The following is a 16,451-nucleotide window of genomic DNA, read 5'->3' as shown; positions in this document are numbered from 1 at the left end:
GATATTTTAATAGTTGGAAAATCAAACGATAAAGTCACAGACTTCAATAACCTTCTCTATGACACAGGGAAGGAGCAGTAGGGCCGCTAAACATGGGAGTCAGGCATATATCTTGCTACTTTGGTGTCAGAGAGGGAAGGAAATAAAAGCACATGTAAAGAGTATAAAAAGGGGGTCAAAACACATTGAGGTGTAGAAAAGACAAGGTTGCCACCCCATGGGAAGAGGCACGAGTTGAATGATGTTTTGGTGACTGTGTCACTAATTACTCACATCCATGTGAACCTTAGGCAAGTCACTTAGTTTCTCTGAGGCTCAGGTCCAGTTTCTACATCGTGGAGAAAAGAATCAAGCAGTCTGTTTCAGATGAAAGCATGAATGTATGTAAATAATCCGGCCCAATGCCTGGGATGTAAAGATTGCTCAATAGATTTCAGAGGGGGACCAGGCCAGACCAGCAGTAAATCTGGGTCTCAGTGCAATGAGGGAGAAGTTTCTAGCCCACCAGGGAGAGACCTAGAGAACAAGAAGGGGCAGAGCCCGAATGCTGTTAGATGGTGCAGGTGCCTATGAGCTGTTAAATGGCTGCAGCAGGAGCTTCTTAGTAGGTAAGCTTGTGCCCTATTCTCTTATATGGAGTTAGAGGATATGCTACTTACTAACGGTACCTGTGTGCTATGAGAGGATGCACAGCTAGGGGCAATGTCCCTGGTTTGCCCCTGTCTAGACCGGGAGTCCTCAAACTTTTTCTGTAAAGGACAAGATCATGGATATTTTGGGTTTTGTGGGTCATATCTCTTCATCATAACTACTCAACTCTGCTGAAATAGCAGGAAAGCAGCCATAAACAGCATGTAAATAAATGAGTTGGGCTGTTTTCCAACAAATCTTCATAAAAACAAGCTGTAGGTCAGATTTGACCAGGAGTCAGAGGATGCCAATCCTTGGTCTAGTTTTTCCTTAGTCCTGATAGTGCAGGTGGCTCAGAGAAATGGAAGCAGCCTCTCTCCTCTTACTTTGTGACATGTCTTTCAGCACCAGGAAAATCTTCTTCCCAAGAGAAGGTTATCAAGAGACAAGGCTGACAGGAACCCTGGAGCTATTTCTCTTGTCCCTTCCCCTATGAAATCTAAGGAGGGTAACCTGTTAACTGATGACAGGAACCTTGTCTCCGATTTATCTGCCTCTGCCCAGGCAGACAGCAAATAGATGACTCATTCAGGAGCAATTCTGTATTTATTGAGACTTACTGGGTGCCAGGCAGGTTTGTTGTGAAAATGGTGTGTTGTAGTCTCTTAATAAATAAAAATTCTCTCTCATTCCAAATTCTTTCATATTCTCCTCATCAAAGCCTGATAAGGTTTCACTTGTCCCTTAAGTGGCTACTGGCATGATAAGGAATCCTTTATTTGCATCCTTTGCAACTGATTTTTTAACATTGTTGTCTTCATGATTAAGACTCTAAATATCACCAGAGGGTTAGTGATTTCCTGACAGACAAGGGGTAGCTAGAACGATAAGGAACTGTTTCTCTAATGACTCATCCCCAGGTTTGTCACCCTCTAGAGGCTCAATGGTGTCTGTCAGCATGAAGGAGTAGGTCCCAGAGGTGAGCCAGCCAAGACATAACCCTTATCCGATTCGGATACTGTGGACAAGTGATCACTCTAAGCAATTCCCCACCTAAGCTGGTTTCATGTCATTAAAAGCCTTAGCACTCCCAAGGAGAAAATAATAGCAGTTATCCAGGGTCACCCTCCATAACAACCTCCTCGACTTTTGCAGCAATTAAGGCATTGCTCCACTACCAAACACTCCCTGAAAATGGAACCGAGTCACCAAAGAGCAACTGAAAGTTCGAAGTGTGACTTCCCATCAATCGCTAAAGAAGCTTCCAAGAGAAGCCCCTCGGTGGGCATCTCCTCACTTTTGCCAGGCTGCCCATACTGCATGGCAGCAGACTCTGTTTGGGATTTGGAGAGGCTGTTCCTCCCTGTATACTAGGCCCATAATTCCCTCCTTGCTGGATTTGTTCTTTAGTTTCTGGATTCAAGTCGCCATCTTCACTTACGGCACAGCCATCTCCAGCCTGGTCTGCTCTGGACTCAGGGACTCACAAGATTACTGAAGTCATAGTCTGGGAGCAGGGACATAGGAGTAGGGAAGAGGACAGATTTCAGACAAGCATTTAGGTCCAATAGTCATCCAAATAGGCACACAAAGAAGGAAGATTTGAGAGTGAATCTGAGCTTTTCTTCCAGGAAAAAATATGCAGCACACTTCATTGTCTGACAATACTATAAACTCACTTTTATGACACTAGTTATAAAAACCTTAACATTTGTCTAGTGCTGGCAGTCATTTTTTTTTTTCTTAGAGATCCAAATGCAAGAGAGAGATTTGTGATCCCATAGCCAGCTTGGAGTTCATAAAATGAATGTATCATAAAAATAATCCATCCTATGTACTAAAAAAGATTAGATTAGATACCATGAAGTGATAGGCATTGATAAGAAATCCTTTGTTTGCATCCTTTGCTACTGGTTTTTTAATATTGTTGTATTCATGAGTAAGACTCTAAAAATCACCAGAGGGTGAGTGGTTTCCTAACTGCCTCCGATGGACAAGGGGTAGCTGGAACGATGCAGAGGTGTTTCTCTAATGATGCATCTCCAGGTTTATCACCCTCCAGAGGGCTCCATGGTGTGTGTTGGCCTTTCTGAGCCATCAGCAGACAATGCAGTCTGCAAAGAGGGAAGGGGTCAGTACCTGTGAGAAGCCAAGCACTGCCTTGCTTGGTCTGGACTTACGCACTTTTGGAAGAGTAGGGAAGTGAGCAGAATGAGGTTAATGACAAACTTTGCTTCAGGATACCCGCACATTTCTCCAGGAATGGCTCTCTTTTTGAATTAACTCCTTAACTAATTTTCTAAAATCTCCTGCTCATCTAAACCTAACACCAGCGCTGACTTACCAACAATGTCCTTCTTCTCTCCTCCCTGATGCTCTGAGTGTCCCCTCGTAGCAGCCACTGTAGTGAATCTTGTATTTTATCATTGCTTTGGATGTGTGTATGTGTGTATTTTATACCATTTTAAGAGGGTATAATATTCTCTGTTATCTTCTATTAGTTTGCCCATATGAAGTTGCCCTTAATGTTTCATTTTACTCAATTTTATTCTGCTAAGATTCATCCATTTCATTGTAGACAACATCTTTCTTCATATTGTTAATGGTCATTTGGATTCTTTCCAGGGTTTTCGTTCTATAGGAAGTGCGACCGTGGCCTTTCTTGTCTCCAGAAGTGCATGTGGACATTTATTTTGGGTGGATACATTGGAGTGTAATTGCTAGGCCATACGGTATGTGAATGTCCCATTTTATAAGGGAATGCTGAACTCTTCTCCAAAGTAATTGTACTGAGCACACCCCCACCAGCAATTAACCACCTGTTACTCCACATCTTCTTCACCACCTCTCATTTTGTGCCCATCTAATTGCTGCAAAATGATATAATCTTTATGGTCTTGATTTGCATTTCACAGACCACTAATAATTTTGAACATCTCTTTATTTGACTATTGGCCATTTGGGTTGCCTCCTCTGTGGAAGGCCTGTGCAAGTCTCTTGCCATTTTTCTGTTAAGTTGTTTGAGCTTTTCTTATTGATATATTCTTGATAGTAATCTTGAATTAGTTATATGTATTGTAAATATCTCCTCCCTGTGTGTGACTTACTTTTTTATTTTCTTTAAAGTGCCTTGTAATGAATAGAACTTTAACAAAGTCAAAAGTGCTATCTTTTTATCCCCCTAAGAAGTGTTTTTTTTTAGCATTATGTAATGAATCTTCATAATACCCAGTGTGGATGAGTATTGGCTCTCTCTGAGAGTCAAAGAAAGCTGGGAAAGGGAACTCAAAGGCCATTTGGTCCAGGTCTCACATGCACAAAAGGCCTTAAATCAACTTTGTGTTCATTATCTTTAAATGAGGTCACCTACAGACACAAAGATGCACTGTCAGGGATGAAAGAAGACCCTGCAGCTTAAGGCTAGAGCACCATCCTTTGCAGTGCAGTGAGAGCTAAGAGGTTTTAGTAAATCTTGTAAGCATGAGAAATAGCACAGTTACACTGCATTCTATTACTATTGTCGAAGTATCACTTTATTAAATCCAAACATCCAAAATTTAGCATATGCATTTTCAGATCTTTTAAGTCTCTAAGGAGACCTCCAAATGGAAAGGTCTTTCTCAACTCCATGAGTTCCCAGACACAGAGAACGGTGTGCTCCATTTTACAATGTTGGTAACTTAGGAAACTGGAATTCACACCTAAATGTTGCAAGCTCCAGAGCTTAGACACATTCTGCTGTTCAATGTGGCTAAACAGCAAGGAAAAGTCATCCTGAGCATAGGATCCTGTACAAGTCATCCTGTGCATGACCGCCTTCCCAGTGAGCCTTACTCCACACGGCACCACAGCCAGATGCCCCAGCCTGCTACAGGATAGAGGCTGTACTCTGACTAATGCCCATGTGTTTCCAAAGCAAAGGGGGACTCAGGCCTCTCTCTCCAGACCCCCCGGGACACATCCGGGAGGGCCTGGCAGATTGCTAAGGATCATGAAGGGCAGTGTGATGGGCCTTAGTGACCCCAGAGCTTGCCCCAGGCTGTCCTGACAGCCACTGCTCTCCAGGAAGGCTAAGAAGTCACTGGAGTGGCTGGAGGGCAGCACAGGAATGAGAGTGTGTGTGTGTGAGTGGAGTGTGTATGTGTGTGTATGTGTATGACAATGTGTGAGTGCTCCTGTGTGGGTATGCATGAGGAGATTCTACAGAGGTGGAGGGATGGGTCAGGGAGGGAAAGGATGGGAGGAGACACTGGGGCAGCCAGTCTATTCAAAGAGGCAGCAGTGCTGGCCAGGGAGCTGTGCATCTCTCTCGCCCCATTCTCTAATGACCTCAGGACAGCAGCCATCACATGTGGGGGTCACTGGACGGGAGGACCCCACTACCAGCAACAAAATCATAATACCCGCCTTCATCCTGCCACATTCCTCTTCATTGACCTCCAAGGGATCTATAGCTGCACGGTGGATAAATGCCAATTCCCCAGCTTGGAACCCAAGGAGTCATAGTCAGAGCCACTCGATCCTCAGCCATATAAGAGGATAATAACGCTAAATTTGAGTCACTGTGGGAAATTGACTGAAACAAATGAGCAATGTCTAACACTGCTGAAGAGCATCATGGCCTTTCTCCTCCCTTCTTGCCTCTGGCCCTGGTATCTTCCCACTTGTCCTCCCAAGGTTTTGCCCAGTACAGGCTCTGTCTCAGGCTCTCTGCCCTTACCCCCATCTCTGAGGCACACCTCTTCTCAGAGTATGTCCCCAGAGATGAGCCTAGCCCACCTGGTTGATCCTTTCCCTGTGTGCAGACTTCCCCAACCAGACCCCCAGGCCAGCCCACAGTGGGCCCACCCTCTCCCCTACACCCTTCCTTCACTCCTGCACCTCTTGCCTGGTACTCTGCTTCTGCTTTTGCCAAGTGTTCTCACCTAGGTTGCACAGGCCTCTCAGTGCCATCCTCCTATGAGTCCCTGAGGAGAGTGGGCCAAGGGTTGGGCTTAATCTGTCTGCTCCTCCACAGCCAGCACCACTCTGCAAACTTGGAAGGTCCCTAAGGAGCAGCTACTCTGCTTCTGCTGTCCAGAAGGTGCATCCACCTAAAGAACGTGTGCAATGGATTGCCCTGCAGGCGATAGGGCTCCTCAGAGGCAGATGCCCCTGGGGGTGTCTTGCACCTGAGGGATGGCCACCCCATGGCCCTGTCATAGTACATGTGCCCAAGTGCCAGCTCCCGCCTACCTTCCTGATGCCTTCTGAAGGACTGGACACGCAGTTGTCAGCCCCTCCATTCTTGCTAATGGTCCGCCAGAGCTCAGCAAACGTGCTGTCCTGCTCCAGGGGGTTGGTGCCCTTGGCTCGGAAGTACTCATATACGGCAGAATCCCGGACGGTGCCATATGACAGCTCCACTTGTTTGGACAGGTCCTGGAAAGTCCTGAAATGCAGAAAGGCAGTGAGGTGTGCGTACATGCTGTGCATTGCAAACTGCAAGGATACAAATGAGCTGCAAGGCTCTTCTGAAGTCCAAGCCCTGCATGGCCCACTATCCACACTCTCCACTCCCCATGCCCAAAAGTTCAAGTCCCTCAGCCTGGCGTGGAACTTGCAGGGCCTCATTCGATTGCAAGTATGTTTTCTCAGTGTGGATTAATTCAATAAGATCACTGAGCACCTAAAAACAGATTCTTTATTGAACTAGAGGAATAAAATGATGAGTAAGACATGATTCCTGCCTTCAAGTAGCTTACAATCCAACTACAGAAGCAGACACATAGACAGAGAATCACGGTATCAAACAGTCAGGACAACATGAGAGGCTGTATGCTGTGGATCTCCAATTCAGACACCTGCAGAGACTGGGCAGGAATGAGACCTATGTTGGCAAGGTAGACATTAATGATGGCTGGCCCATGACACTCAGAGACAGCATGGGGAAGAAATGTACTGAGAGACCAACTCACTCAGGGTAAATTAAGAGGCCTCCCCTCCAAAGCTTGCAGCTGTGCTAGTGGTCCAGCCAATTATTGGCTTCAAATGCTTCCCTCCCCATGACCTCCCCAACCAATTTGGTTTTTGGAAAAATAAAGAAAATTGAAGTTTTTTTTCTCTCTTCTGATTTTAAAATGTTGGCAATTATTTAAAAGATGACGAAAAAACCAAAGTACTTCTGAGGGACTTGGGTTTGCTGTCCTTAGAGGAGTGGCAGGTGCACATTGGAGAGGGGAGCTCATGAATAACAGCCATCAGCAGCCCAACAGCCAACTCAAGAGCAGAATTCAGAGCTAGGAGCAGAGGAGGAGACTCCTCTGGGGAAGGTTGAATAGTCACAGCAGGAAGGACGAATCGCTATGAAGATTTTGCTTGTGGCAGAAGAGCGTACCAGGCTCAGCATGTTGAGAGATGTCATGTACCAAACAGAATTGCAAAATAAAAAAGCCCAATGGGGAGCCAGCCCCTCTCTCTGGGTTCCAACCTGATCATTCTTTACTTACTTCTCTTCTAGAAATCTCAGTCTCTCCTCTTTATCAACCCACATCATCATCCCTCCCTTTCTCTGAGTCACTGTTTCCACAGGAAGAGCCAGTGTCTCAACTGGATCTATACAACGCTCCATCTTCTGGTCTCATCTCTGGCTGTTCTCCCTACCTGCACACAGCACCATAGCCAACCTTAAAATGAGAAATCCCACACACTCCCCATCCATGGCACCAGGCCACAGTGCTCGCTCTGCCTGGAATATCTCCCTCCTCTAACAACACCTCTATAAACTCCTTGAAAATCCAACAGCCAACAGCTGCCTCTTTCCTTGGGGAGCTGTCCCCACCCCAGCCTCCCTATCCCCTTTCCACACCTTGTGGGCTTCTGTGGCAGCATGAGCTCACCAGGACTTCAGAGAGCCACATGCCAGACCAGAGACAAGCAAGGGCTCTGGAGTCTGACTACCTATCTTGCCTGTCTGCCCTCCACGACCAACACTTTGGTCTAGAAAATTTAGTTAACTTATCTGTGCCTCAGTTTCCAAATTCTTTAAAAATGGAGACAGAAACAGAGCCTGTTGAAGGGGATTGCTATGAGGATTAAATGGGATTTGTGGTCAGCTCTCAGAGCAGTCCCTGATGGTGACTAGCAGTGATTACTCTGGGTCCCCAGTAGACTATAAGAATTCGAAGGATTGGAGCTGAAGGAGCCCCAGTTTCGCATCCACGACTCTGGACCCAGGGCTGACAGCAGCCTCCCCAGCCAGCACACAGAAGTGGATGCTTCCCTCTGCTTTGGAGACACATGCCATAGCATTCCTTATGTCCCTGCTATGTGGCCCAGAAACAGAGCTCAGTATTTGTTTCAATACATTACAGATGAAAGGAAACATAAAATAACAAGTTTGATGAAGAAATCTTTCTAATTATTGTTCATTATTTATATCTAACTGAAGCAAGATGTTCCTTTGCCTGAAGGGCCCCAAGGGTTGTAACTCTGCCATAATTTGCCTGTAATGAAAGGAGGGGGATCTTTTTTCTCCACATTAAAAAAAAAATTTCTCATGGTAATACAAACAAACACGAGGCTTTGATGAATGAGAAACATCAGGGTGAATTACACAGTTGAGTCTAAATACTGAGCTGCTCTAAATTACTGCAGTTTCCATGTGTGTGGAATGAATGGGTAAACTGCCAGGGAGCTCCAAACTCTGTTTCATCCCCACATTTGAAATGGAGATTTTCTCTCTCCTCTTGGTATTATTCATGAAGGTGCCCATGGCCAGAAGCTCAGAGAATGTCTCTGGATAACAAGCAGGCAGCACAAATGTGTATGGCTTCATGTTCATTTCTGTTCCAATTGACCTCACCCTTCCCACCCCAAAATGCCACCCCCATCTGCTTTGCATCTTACTGCTCAGACACATGACCATAGCCTCCATCCATCCATCCATCACCTCTAATAGCCACAAATTGGTGCAGGGAGATCTCTCTCCTTTCAGACATGCATTCAATCTTTCAACAAAGGTTTCCAGGTTCATTAACGCCCAGCACAGTGGGCACTACCATCTTATTCCAGGGTGAATAAACTTATAGAAGGGTATCTGGGGCTTTGAACAGAGGGGCCCAACTGTTCATCCACCAAAGCCATCATCTCCCTGAGAAAGTCATCCTCTTGTCACAGCACACAGTTTTGGAAGGGACACATGGAGAGGAATAAAGGAGAATGGGGACAGCCAGGCATTCAGACTGCCAAACCAATACTGGCAGTCAGCGGAAGACAGATGTTGAAGTCAGATAGGATGCCCATTCAAGTAAGTGAGAGAAGCTTTACCAGGAGGAGGCTGTGCTAGCAGCACACTCAACTTAGAACTTTTCTGAAGTCAGTCTCTTCAGGAACAACTGATACAAAGTGTCCATGTACCCCCACCACAGAGATGAAGGAGATGTACCCATCACAGGTGTGGTGGTGTGGTCTCTATTAACATTACATGCATGATGCAACTCACTGATGTCATTCAACCAGTTATTTCACCACAGTTCCTGAATATCTACTAGGTAAGGCACAGTGCACACCAAGCAAGAAGTATGTGGCAGGCACCATCAAGGGGCGAGTGGTCAGAGAAGTAAAGCAACAGTGACCAAACAATGTGATAGACATTAAAATACAGGTCTGTATGTATGGGGGACCCCAGAAGCACAGAGAAGTAGCTAACCTGTGGGTAGGAGCTAAAGAAATGCTTCCTAGAAGAGAAGAAACATTAAGCTGAATCAGAAAGGATGGGTAGAGGCAGCCAGATGGAGAACCAAGGGGTAGGATGTTCCTGGAAGAGAAGATATTACCTGAGAAGGCATTCAAGTAATGAAAACATGTGGCTCATTTGAGACACATACCAGGGAGCAATTCACATCAGCTAAAAAAACAGGTGATGGAATCTGGAAGTCCTGACTGTGGCTGCCTCTGAATGCCTTCACTGTTTGACAGAGACCAGTAGCTCTCACAGTGTGATTCTCAGAGCTGCAGTGTCAGTAGCACCTGGGGCCTGATGAGAAATGCAAACCCCTGGGCCCCACCCCAGGCGTACTGAGTCAGAAGCTCTGAGGGTGGTGCTCAGCAGTCTGTGTTTCCACAGCCCTCCAGATGATTCTGATGCACACAAGTTCCAGAACCATGGATGGGGCAAGTCATTTAATCTCTGAGGCCTTAGATTTTATAACTCATTCCCAACTCACAGGGTTGGTGAAGATTAGTGGTCACAGGCATACATGGTGCACAGTTAATGTTTAATAAACTTCTAGTAGACCGCCTATCTTCAGTAGTTCCAATGGCTGGAGCATTGGGCCCATGTGAAGGAGCCATGGGTAACAGGCCAGGGAAGTCATACCTGGATGGAAGCAAGCATGGGCAAGCCGCATGTCTAAGCTTCCAGGCTCATGTGATTGGAACCTATCTCCCCATCTGCCCATCTGTCTCTGCAGTAAGACGCCTATGGCCCTTCTTGTTTCCAGCTTGCTGCCAAGGTACCTGCAAATGCTCCCTCATCAGCCCATAATCTGCTGCCTTGTCAACAGCACACGCTTCAGGCACTCAGGACACCTAAAGGGATGACTTGCAGAAGTCCGAACCCAGGATGAGCATAGAGACACCAAAACTCCTCTGGCAGGCAATCTGGACCTTCGCTTTCTGGGTCGTCATAGTAACAGCCTTGCAGAGGCTACCCTGGGAAAGTAATGAGTTCCTAGGCAAGAAACTGCTGAGGAAGAATGGCTTCAACAGCATCAGCCCCAGGCTGCCCACCAAAGTCTACAATGGTTCATGAAATATGGTGCAAGCCTGTGTACCCCTTGAGCCCCACTTCTGTTTGCCTCCTAACTTCTTACTTCAGCTTTTGATAATATTTTGTGTTGGAATTCTCCCCTGACAAAGTCTACCATCTCCTCCAACCTTACATTTAAACCAGTATCTTCTTCTCAAGTGTGTCCTACCAAAACTGGGCTTGGGACCAATGCAAGCTGCTTCTCTGTATCTCCTGACCTGGATTACAGATTTTTGAAATTTCCCCAAGCTGAAAGTGTAGCTGACACCTTTGAGCACGTCAGATTGTCTTCCAAAAAGACTTTGTAAGCACCCCTTTCCTCCGAGAACATTGTCCTCTAATTAAACATGCATCTCCACGAAGACCTACCATGTATCCTTCAGCTGTGGCCAAGAATATTCTCCCCAACTTGATACCACCTCCCTTCCTCCCCACACCTTTCTCTATAAATCAATCTTACTATTTCCTAGATATATGTTCGTTAACAACGAGATAAATTTGTTTGCACTATAAGAAAAATCAATAATATAGAATTTATAAATACATCTTTGCATGTTACAAAAATATTTACATTAGCAATGGAGATAAACACACTTGCAACAAGAGAAGAATCAATCTTCAGTATATGCAAAACAGATTTCAACAATAATGGGGATGTCATAAGCATGGGTCTGATACACGTGGATCTGGAAGCCCTATTATTCTTCCTTAAGGAGAAGAGAAAGTGGCGGAGCGGCTCAAAAGACATTGGAGGGTGGGGATATCCATCCTGGTGACTTGAAACTTTCAAAGCTACGGCCTACAGATTCCTTTACTATCATTCCTGCAGCCTCGATATTCTCTTTTTTTTATTATTATACTTTAAGTTCTGGGGTACGTGTGCAGAACGTGCGGGTTTGTTACATAGGTATATGCATGCTATGGTGGTTTGCTGCATACATCACCCTGTCATCTACATTAGATATTTCTTCTAATGTCCTCCCTCCCCTCTCCTCACTCCCCCTGCTAACCCTCCTCTAGTCTCCCAACCCACAACAGCAGCCTTGATTTTCTATCTCATGTCTGGCTCTGCAAGAGATGCTGTTGCAATCATCAAAGCAATCAAGATTGCCTGACTAGAGCTCAACAACCGGCTTCCAGAGGGCACCGTGACCCACCCTGGTGCCCACTGCTAAGCCTCTCCTGGGTCTCTTCCACAGAGCCCCCTTGGCCTCTCTGATCTTTCACCCATGCAGATAAAAGCTTCCTAGTTGTCTTCCTTCTTTCATTCACTTGTCATTCAGAAAACCCTATTTCTTGTGCATCTGCCTGCAATAGACACCGCTCTAGGGCTGGGAATAGGACATGAATACCATAAAGTTCCTACTTTTTTGGATTTTACATAGTTGAGGGGAGACAAAGAAACAAACATCAATGACAACAGCAGTCATACAAGAACTAGGTAATGCAAGGGTCAGCAAACTTTCTGGAAAGGGCCAGACAGTGCCTATGTGGTCTCTGAGGACCACACAAAATTTGGTTACATATTCCTTGCTTTTGTTTTGTTTTCCAACACTTTTAAAATGTTTTTGTAAAGGAAAAGCAGTCTTGGCTTGCACGCTGTGACAAAGCAGGCTGCAGGCCCGCTGAGGCCTGTGGGGCATTGTCGGCTGACCCCTGCTGCTGTGTAATAAGTGGTGAAAAGGGATATGAAGATTAATAAGGCAGAGCAAGGGTAAGAGAAAATGATGGAGGCAGTGATTACATAAAATAGCCAGAGTGGATTTTGAACCATTGGAGCTGACATCTAGGGCTTGTGTTTCTCTAGTACCTGTCCTCACACTGGACAAAGAGGAACAGAGAGGAGCAAACCCACAGAAGGTGGGGCTGAGGACAAGGAGCCAGCATATGAGTCTCTCCTACCTTGGAACATTTACCCCGGCACCTTCCAGGAAGCCTGGGAAAGGTGATGCTGGGGTGTACACAGGTGCTGAGGTTGGAATACTGTCTCTACCAAAACTCATATTGAAACTTAATTTCCAACGTGGCAGTATTGAGAGGTGGGACTTTACAAAGGTGATTGGATCATGAAGACTCTGCCTTGACGAATGGATTAATCCATTCACAGACTAATAAATCATCATGGGAGGGGAGCTGATGTCTTTATAAGAAGAAGAGGAGGGCCGGGCGTGGTGGCTCAAGCCTGTAATCCCAGCACTTTGGGAGGCCGAGGCGGGTGGATCACGAGGTCAAGAGATCGAGACCATCCTGGTCAACATGGTGAAACCCCGTCTCTACTAAAAATACAAAAAATTAGCTGGGCATGGTGGTGCATGCCTGTAATCCCAGCTACTCAGGAGGCTGAGGCAGGAGAATTGCCTGAACCCAGGAGACGGAGGTTGCGGTGAGCTGAGATCGCGCCATTGCACTCCAGCCTGGGTAACAAGAGCGAAACTCCGTCTCAAAAATAAAAAAAAAAATAAATAAAAAAAAATAAAAAAAAAAGAAGAAAGGCTTAAGCTGGGATGTGAGCCGGCTTGGGCTCATATCCATGTGATGACCCGAACCACCACATGACACTGCAGGGTCCCCACAGGTGAGAAGGTGCATACCCGATGCAGTTGCTAGACCTTGGACTTCTCAGCCTCCCGAATTGTAAGAAATAAATTCCTTAAAAAAAAAACTACCCAGTTTAAGGTATTCTGTTATAAGCAAGAGAACATAGATTAAGAAAACAGGTCTCCTTCGTATCCAAAGCCTAGTCAGGGAGCGGTTCTGTGTAGTGAGCAGAGCAACTGCAGATCCAAACACTGTATGAGGACACTTAGTGATCCACGGGGTGAGGGCTGCAGGGCCTACGGCAGGAAAATGCATGCTTCCACAGGCCACAGAGCACGTCTTCAAACCTGTGCTTGAAAGCCGGCCTCAGAGGGCCAGCTGAGGTGTCCTCCCTTTTCACCACCTTCCTTCCCTCCATGGCGTTTTCTCTCCAAATCCCACTCCTTCAATTGCCACTGAAATTAAAAGACACCCAAAATAAACTGCTAAAAACACTCAAAGCATTTGTATATACTTACATACTTATAAAAGTAGCCATTAATAAATGTAAATTAATATAAAAACAAAAGTAAAAGGGATAAGCAGTTAGTGCCTGCAAGATTTCCACTTCTTACAAACATATTTTTGTAAAATTTGCATTTTTATTACGTTGTAAATTAAAATGTGATCTGAATGATTTTAAATATCCTGCTGCTGCCCAAGCATCAGCTCTGGGCCTTGGGAACTGAGCTTTGTGCCACTTCTGTCCTCTGTGTCCACCCCTCCTCCTGGGTTAGCCTTTCATCAGCCAAGATCCATTGAGAGGCAGGAGGTCTCTCTGCCAGCCCTGTCAGATACCCTGTCAACCAGCGGCGAGGAGCTGTGATAGATGTGTCTTCAGTCCCTAGAGCAAGACAGACATGTCAGACTAACTCAAAGTGGTCCGAGGCCATCCCAGGCACTCAAGGCCCATCAGAACTGAGGCTCCCACACCAAGGTAGGCTGGAGTTTCCTCACTTCTGCGCCTGCTGCCTGGATTCAACACAGGCCTGGTGCCCTGGCCCCAGAGAAGACTGTGAATTCCTAAACACGGGCATATGTGTTACGTGTTTCTGATTTGCCAAACTCAGCCTAGATCCTGGAAGTAAGCAGAGTTCAGTAATAGGAGCTGTGAAAATCACCTTGATGAGGTCCGGTAACTGTGGGCCAGGTGCTAAGCCAAGGCAGGAGATCAATGTCCACACTATTCACTAGGTCAGTTCTGGGGTTTCTATTTCCCCCAGCAAAGGAGGCTTAGTTTAGAGCCTTCAGTGCTTCAGTGCTGCCTCCTCCAGTCTCTTCTCAGCTACCCTGCTTTCAGGGTGCCAGCCTGGAAGACCTCCTGCTCACTCAGGCCTCCAAGTCTTCACTCAAGCTCATTGCCTGCCTTCTATGCTGTGCCCTGCCTTCGTCAGGTGGCTAAAACCTACCTACCCTGAAGGAATCAGCTCAGCTGTCACGTCCTACAGGAAGAGTGGATCCATGCCCACTGGATCCAAGTCCGTGTGTTTGGGGTTGACCCAATCCTAGTGTTTATCCCTCTGAGCTTCCTGTGCTGTCTGCCTACCTCAATCCTAAGCTCCCCCAGGGAATGGACTCTGTGTCCAACTCTGAATTTCTGTCACCCCACATACAGTCTGACAGACATTAGGAGCTGAGTTCATGTTTTCTGGAAGAATGAGCTCTGTTTTAAAACGATTTTGTGTTTAGAACTGAATGACTGAATACGGTTGGGAGAAGATCCAGGCTAGACACCAATATGGTAATTCTAACTTTAGAAGAGTGACCACTAGCCTCCAGGAGACCCTCAAAGCTGCTTAAGATCTTCTAAATCTCCCTGCACACTTCCTCCTCCCACGCTCTCAGATGACTCTCAGACAATGAGGCTGCTTCTTGTTTCCTAAGAAGGGGAAGCCATCAGTAGAGAACTTTGCTTTTCTTTGTTTCTTTTTTTTTTTTTAATTGCATTTTAGGTTTTGGGGTACATGTGAAAAACATGCAAGACTGTTGCACAGGTACACACACAGCAGTGTGATTTGCTGCCTTCCACCCCATTACCTATATTTAGCATTTCTCCCCATGCTATCTCTCCCCAACTCCCCACCCCCGACTGTCCCTTCCCTATTTCCCCCTGACAGACCCCAGTGTGTGATGCTCCCCTCCCTGTATCCATGTGTCCTCATTGTTCCTAGAGAACTCCCTTCTCTAAAACTACCAAATACTTGCCTTTCATCCTTTTAAAATGACACCTTTGCTTTTTCTTTTATGTATGTCTAACTGTTTGTCTCCTAGATCCTAGATATTCTTGCCTTCTCAAAGTACATTGCTCTTCCAGTTGTCACTTCTATCTTCCTCATCATGAAATTATTTCTCTCTGCAGACCATTCCCATTGGCTTGAAAATACATATATACATCTTCTGTCTCTCTCAAAATAAAAAAAAGTCCTATGAGATAACATCCTCCTCCAACCAGCTCTTCTTCCAGAGAGTTACTGTGATTACTGCCTCCATCACCCTCTTCTCATTTCTCAGGAACATGCCTTACTCAAGTTTTCATCCCACTGCTGATCTGAAACAAATTTCATCAAGGTCATTAATGATCTCCCAAATACGGGGGTCAATTCTCGGTCTTCACATCCCCCTGACCAGTAGCATTTGACAAGCCAGTCACTCTCCTAGATGCCCTTCCTTCATTTGGTTTCCAGGAATCACTCTTGCGATTCTTCTTCCTCCCACCTTGGAGGCACCTCCTTACCCATTTCCTTTCCGAGTTGTTCTTTCTGTTCTCAGACTCTGAAGCTTGGAATTTTTCAAGGATCAGAGCACAGATCCCTTATCTTCTGGGTGGCAGCACTTTTGCCACAATCTCATCGTGTCGGTTGTCTGTAGATGCATCTATACATGGATGACCCCGTGGGCCACCCCAGCTACTCCTAGCAATCACCCACCTGACCGCTTCATTTGAATGGCTAACAGGTTTTCACACCAATTGTGTTCAGACTCGAGCTCTTAAATTGCAAACCCCGAAACCCACTACCACGCCTGTTCTTCCTCTAGCTCTCCCATCTCAGTCAAACACTGCTGTATTTTTTGAGATGCTGTGGCCAAGAGCCTTGGAATCGCTACTCACTCCTCTCTTTCTTATGTACTGCACATACCAATTTCAGCATTTCTGATCTCTTCTTCTATTAAGATACATCTAAAATCAGATCACTTATCATCGCCTTCACTGTGAATTCCTCTGCATCTTATCTGGACACTGAGATAGTCTAAGAATCTCCTTGCTTCTACCTTTAACCCCTATAGCTATTCCCTGGGGAGGCGAAGTAGAGTGATCCTTTAAAAATCTATGCCAGATCATGCCACCTTATCATTCAAAGTCCTCCAATGATTTCTTGACTCCAAAGTCAAAGGGAGCATCCAAAGTCCTCACACGGCCTGAAAGGTCCCACGTAATCTCGAACCCAATACCTCT

At 45.8% G+C, this 16,451-nt stretch overlaps 1 protein-coding gene across 2 annotated transcripts in view; it reads right to left on the bottom strand.

The window, feature by feature from the left end:
• GRID1 (glutamate ionotropic receptor delta type subunit 1) overlaps positions 1–16,451 on the bottom strand; it is a 770,306-nt gene that overhangs the window by 38,326 nt on the left and 715,529 nt on the right. For both annotated transcript variants that reach the window (XM_017508524.2, XM_017508525.2), the window contains exon 13: positions 5,866–6,061. In XM_017508524.2, the coding sequence (XP_017364013.1) occupies positions 5,866–6,061 (196 nt within the window). The remainder of the gene's footprint in view (positions 1–5,865; positions 6,062–16,451) is intronic.

This window comes from Cebus imitator, unplaced genomic scaffold, assembly GCF_001604975.1.
Source record: "Cebus imitator isolate Cc_AM_T3 unplaced genomic scaffold, Cebus_imitator-1.0 Scaffold393, whole genome shotgun sequence".
Taxonomy (NCBI): Eukaryota; Metazoa; Chordata; class Mammalia; order Primates; family Cebidae; genus Cebus; species Cebus imitator.
The sequence above is the reverse complement of the archived record's forward strand: the minus strand, read 5'-3'. Positions and strand labels throughout refer to the sequence as shown.